The sequence below is a fragment of the Staurois parvus genome, unplaced genomic scaffold, assembly GCF_062004578.1.
Source record: "Staurois parvus isolate SC_StPar_1 unplaced genomic scaffold, SC_StPar_1.0 ptg000682l, whole genome shotgun sequence".
NCBI classification, from domain to species: domain Eukaryota; kingdom Metazoa; phylum Chordata; class Amphibia; order Anura; family Ranidae; genus Staurois; species Staurois parvus.
Window position 1 is genome coordinate 12,507,179 of NW_028318478.1, and position 6,000 is coordinate 12,513,178.

The 6,000-nt window shown below is 40.5% G+C and overlaps 1 protein-coding gene across 2 annotated transcripts in view; it reads left to right on the top strand.

Moving 5' to 3' along the window:
- The window catches only part of THSD4 (thrombospondin type 1 domain containing 4), an 871,621-nt gene extending 866,010 nt beyond the window's left edge, over positions 1-5,611 (top strand). For both annotated transcript variants that reach the window (XM_089652473.1, XM_089652474.1), the window contains 2 exons: positions 2,887-3,031; positions 4,819-5,611. In XM_089652473.1, the coding sequence (XP_089508599.1) occupies positions 2,887-3,031; positions 4,819-4,961 (288 nt within the window). In that variant the 3' untranslated portion in view covers positions 4,962-5,611. The remainder of the gene's footprint in view (positions 1-2,886; positions 3,032-4,818) is intronic.
- Positions 5,612-6,000: the final 389 nt, after the last annotated feature.

Genomic DNA, 6,000 nt, shown 5'->3' on the forward strand with positions numbered 1-6,000 from the left:
ATATTCTTTGTTCACTTGTTATGTGTCAAGTTTACAACCACTTTAGGTTAGCTTGTTATAGTATATCATGATAATGTTCTCATTGGATTGTTCCATTCCACAAATATAGCCATTGCATTGGTGTTAAATCATATTTTGTATCTCTTAACTTAATGTTTAAAAATTCATCAGTTACTTTACTTTTAGAAAACTAACTTTCAGTGAAGGACACTCAGCCTTTCAGAGCTTTGCTTGGTAACATAAAACTAAATACACCATTCTTCGCTATACCACAATCATACCACGCTGGATATCTCAAGGTCTGTGAAAGAATGGAAATCCTGCGTACATACAGTATCTGTTAATGATTATTCATACTTTATTTATTCATGGCAACTTGTTTATGCTTTAGAGGGCCCTTAAAGTTTATTTTTTTTCACAGACAGCTACTAAAAAACAAGTAAACAGCTAAGTGTTTGATAAACTGTGTTGATGCTTTTATGTTTATGGTTGAGTGTTCATCAGATTGGGTTTGTATAATTTAGTCTATTTGAGTTATAGATTACAATGTGATCAAGATGATTTTTTCCTTCCAAATCTCTGAGTGAGGTAAGGAAGTACTTTTTCACATGTGCACAGCTGTAGTGTGTTGGCTGAATCTTTAGTGTCCCCATGCAACCCAGAAGTTCAGCTCAGGCACTGAATGCCATATGTGTGTATAGCCAAGGCTATTAAAGTGAGAGTGCACTCTTGTTGATTAGAAGACAATTCCTTCCAGGTAACCTACACTCACCGGCCACTTTATTTGGTACACCTTGCTAGTGCAAGGAAAATATCCCTCACACCATTACACCATCATCCTGAACCGTTGATACAAGGCAGGGTGGATCCATGCTTTCATGTTGTTTATGCCAAATTCTGACCCTACCATCTGAATGTCGCAGCCACCAGTCTGCCCATTCTCCTCTGACATCAACAAGGCATTTTCATCCACACAACTGATAGTCACTGGATATTTCCTTTTTTTGGACCATTCTCTGTAAACCCTAGAGATGGTTGCACATGAAAATCCCAGTAGATCAGCAGCTTTTAAATACTCAGACCAGCCCGTCTGGCACCAACAACCATGCCCTGTTCAAAGTCATTTAAATCCCCTTTCTTCCCATTTCTGATGCTCAGTTTGAACTTCAGCAAGTTGTCTTCACCACGTCTATATGCCTAAATGCATTTAGTTGCTGCCATGTGATTGGCTGATTAGCAATTTGTGTTATCAAGCAATTGAACAGGTATACCTAATAAAGTGGGCTGTGAGTGTATATACATTGCAAGAATTTTTGGCAGATTATATTGCATAATCTTACCTTTCTCTGTTTTGGCGAAGTTAAAATGGATATTACAACATCCTTTTTTAAAGTAGCTGCTTAATGGCAGGGTTGGGCTTCATAATAAAACACCTGATCAATCACAGTGATGTATAAGAAAAGGTGCATCATCTACATCCCTTCAGCTATAAAAATGTTCTAGAACAGAGGTCCTCAAACTACGGCCTGTGGGCCGGATGCGGCCCGCCAAATACAATAATCTGGCCTGATGAGAAAAAAAAGACTAGGCTGTTTACTGGGTCCTTGGGCCACAAAGACCCAGCGAGCAGCAGCCTGGAAGCCCTGAATTTCAACTGCTGCAGTAAGAGGAGCAACAGGAGAGGAGGAGAGCACACCAGGCCCCAGGTACAGTGCATTGTGGTGTCCAGTGTATCAAAGTACAGTGCATTGCGGTGTTCAGTGTATTAGTGTAAAGTGCATTGCGGTGTCCAGTGTATCAGAGTACAGTGCATTGTGGTGTCCACTGTATCAGAGTACAGTGCGTTACAGTGTACAGTGCATTGCGGTGTCCAGTGCGTTACAGTGTGCAGTGTATTGTGGTGTCTAGTACGTTACAGAGTTCAGTGCATTGCAGTGTCCAATGCATTACAGTGTACAGTGTATTAGAGTGTCCAGTGCGTTACAGAGTACAGTGCATTGTGGTGTCCAGTGTGTTAGAGTACAGTGTATTGTGGTGTCCACTGCATTACAGAGTACAGTGTATTGCGGTGTCCACTGCGTTACAGAGACAAGTGCACTGTGGTGTCCAGTGTGTTACAGTGTACGGTGCATTGCTGTGCCCAGTGCATTGCAGAGTACAGTACATTGTGGTATCCAGTGTGCAGTGCCTTGCAGTGTCCTTTGCCATACAGTGTACAATATATTGCGATGTCCAGTGCCTTACAATATCCAGTGCATTTTAAATATTGTATTGTTTTTTCCTGTTTTTTGCACTACAAATAAAATATGTGTGGTGTGCATAGGAATTTGTTCAGATTTGTTTCAAATTATAGTCCGGCCCTCCAACAGTGTGAAGGTCCGTGAAAGGCCATGGCCCCCTGTTTAAAAAGTTTGAGGACCCCTGTTCTAGAACATAATTCCTATTGCAGTGAATGGCAGAATTTTTGTCACAAGTCAATCACACAAGCAGACAGTGAGATTTCTATGGATTTTCTTCACACCTTCAGAAAAACAAACATCCTAACCACACACCACTGTGTTTTGCTTTCCAATCTCAATCAGCTTTACAGAAACAAAACATGGCTCCTTTTGCATGGTCACACAAACTGGACATGACTCTTTCACCACCAGCTTGCACCTTTAAAAAAACCACAACAGCTGTTGTATCCCATATTGGTTGCCTTTAAGCACAACACTTTCATTTCATCATGGTTTATGTACTGTATTTTGTACATTTGGTAGGTTGTTACATTCTATTGAAATAATCTGCAGTTTCTTCAACATGTGAAATGCTATTATAACACCAGCTTGATTTGCTTTGTGAAACTCAGGTATCATGTGTTTCTTCTGATTTTGACTGTTCTAGTGCTCCAAATCATGTGAAGGTGGTTTCCGGATTCGTGAGGTCCGTTGCTTGGCAGATGACATGTCACACAGTGACAAATGTGAAGCAGAACTTAAACCGGAAGACAGAGAAACATGCAATACTCAGGACTGCATCCCAGAAATAGGTAATGGTAACGCTATTGCTGCTTGGAAATAGCCACAATACATGTTTAATAGTTGCCTGACTATTATGCTGACCCACAGGCTTCAATAATTTGCGAGCCACTGACCTGGAAAAAATATACAGATTGCTAAAGGTATTGAAGCTTGATGGTCTGCATGGTGGTTAGACAGCTATAATTTGCAGAGTAAGGAGTTAATGGATAGCCTCCATGCTTATCTCTATTCATAGACCCTAATAGCATGTATGTAGAGGTGCCTGCTTATACCAGTATTTAAAGTGAACCTGTCAGGACTGGTGGGAAAATGCCATTGTTGACTTGAGGGAGAGCACCTGCATTGTCTCAATGATCTTGGTTTCACTACCTACTGGCCTGGAGAAAGCATGCATTTCGATCTGGAAATTGTAGCACCACACAGAATGGTTTGAGTTTGAATGAATTAAATGTATTCCAAATGTTAACTGGGTATCCAATGCATTTCAGGGACTGACATCACCCCTTTCATTACTTTTTTTAGACACACTGACATAATTTATGGAGCTCTGTGCTACTCTTTGCTATGCAGACAGACCGTGGCTATAGCCTATGGCTTTGGGAGTGGTGCTTCAATTTCAAGTTCAGATTTTTGCCTACATGACCCAGGGTGGCTCTGGTGACCCTGTGGTGTGTGGAGACTGCCTACCCACCTACAGGTGTTACATCTACACAACAGTATCAACAACTGGATCATAAAATGATCATGAATCTTCTGCTTAAGGTTCCAGTGCCATTGATCTTTTTTCTAGAGTAAGCATGCAGGCAGCAAAGTCAGAAATCATATCCTGCATCCTTGTTTCAGGTCAATGACTCTCCATGTAGTGATGACAGGGAAAAAATGACAGCCGCAGAGCATGCATTCTTTTTAAGTTGCAGGTATACTTGTACATTATGGAAAGCACCCTGGGGGAGGCGATCCACAATACATAGCTGCACCAGATTTTACACTCTCCAGTTTTAGTTCATCAACCCATAAGTGTGTGACTCTCTGAGCCCTTCCAGACAGTTCTATGTTTTTCTTACCTAGGCGCTTGTAGTAGTTAAATGATTTGACTTTTTATTTACACCATATAACTTTTTTCTGTGATGTCCATCCCTTGTCCCATTTTATGTTTTTTTTTTTTCCCTCTGATCTTTTAAAGCGAATCTTGCTGTGGCACAAGCAGGGGCGGACTGACAACCCATGGGGCCCCCGGGTAACAGGGGATCATGGGGCCCCTGTGTCCTTGCCCAAAAAAAAAAGCCTATGAAAAAGGTACCAGTGGCATCTCATGGGGCCCCCTACTGACCCCGGGCCCTCGGGCAGTGCTCGAGTTTCCAAATGGTCAGTCCTCCCCTGGGCACAAGTAATCTTTAGGGGGTATAGGGAGCACATGTGGTATGATGGATTTGTTGAGGGGTTGTCTTAGCAGTGACCTTATGCAGCTTTATATAATGCATCTCCAATCCCTAACCATCTCCTGCAGCACCTCTACAATCTTTGACCTGTTGCAGAATTGCAGTCCAACATTTGTCTCTATCATCACATTTGCTGAAAATTATATGTTGCCCTTTGGTGGTGTCAGGGACTACACTTGAGAATCCATATATCAATGAAGTTGACCACCACTGGTGTAATATTTTTAGGAGAGGACCGCTGTACTCAATCTGTGTGTAAAAGGCAGGATAGAGCATAATAAAGTAGTAACAGTGCCTGGACCCCCAAAAAAGAGATCCTCATCTAATAAATGTTGTTTTTTATTCTACTGTAACAGACGAAACATGCAAAGACAAATACTACAACTGTAACGTGGTAGTACAAGCCCGGCTTTGTGTATACGCCTACTACAAGACAGCTTGTTGTGCTTCCTGTGTGAGAGCAGCAAGCAGACAATCAGGATACCTTGGACGAAGATAACAGCTACTGATACTTTTACCTTTACAAGAGGCAGCAGATAAGTGGTGTGACAATGGCTGACCTGACTCCCTGCCTCTGGCATGTATAGTTTGAACTCATTTTTATGACATGGAACTTCATCATCACCATCCAGTTTTATCTGCAACTTTAATAGGAAGATTATGACTTTTTATTAAGAGCAGAACATTTTTGCTGTACTATTTTAAACTTGACTTTGTGCACACTGCTGGAGAAGTACAATACCCAACCTTCGCCAATCTAGAGGAGTCAAATAGAGGCACAGGGCTGGTATATATATTTTTTCTTCTGGGCTTGGTATTTTATGTACTGTATATAATCGAGAAGTGGTTTTTAGCTCAATCAATAGTCTGGGATGTTGGATTAACTGCCTTGTAAATAATGATTTTATATATAAATTGGAAATGCTGCAGTCTTACGGCTCACTTTAGTTTCATGGTACATGTTTAGGTAAACATGTTAAGCAAAAAGTGAATGATTTCCAAATAATTTGGTGATAAAAAAAAAAGTGTTCTTTTTGACAAGTACAACTAATATGCTAAATTCTCTTTACCAGATTCCTTCTGTGTGTATGTAAAAAACATTTGCCAACTTTTTTCTGTAGTAAAAATGTGTGCTTCTTCGTTTTGTAAGCGAAAGTCTCTGGTTACATTATGATTGTAACTCCAAGCTTCTGGCCCTGAAATTCTGAAGGTTGTCACTGTGGTTGACAAGTCTATAGCATAACCCTAGAGGCACTACCTGTGGAAGAACTTGGACAGAGGGACTCATGGGCACAATCATTTTCATGCTGATAACATCTGAAGATCTCTAAATCTAGCAAGCTGTTTATTGATAAGTCTATATAAGAAGAGACTGACAATTCTATGTAGTCTTCTATGATTTGTTTGGGGAGTGCACAATATTGAATATATTTTGCATACAAATGTTGACCTTCAATCTACTATCCTAAATATCTAAATAAAATATAAAGTGCAGCGCTATAAATATAAATGTGACATAAAAATATATATAAAAAAGT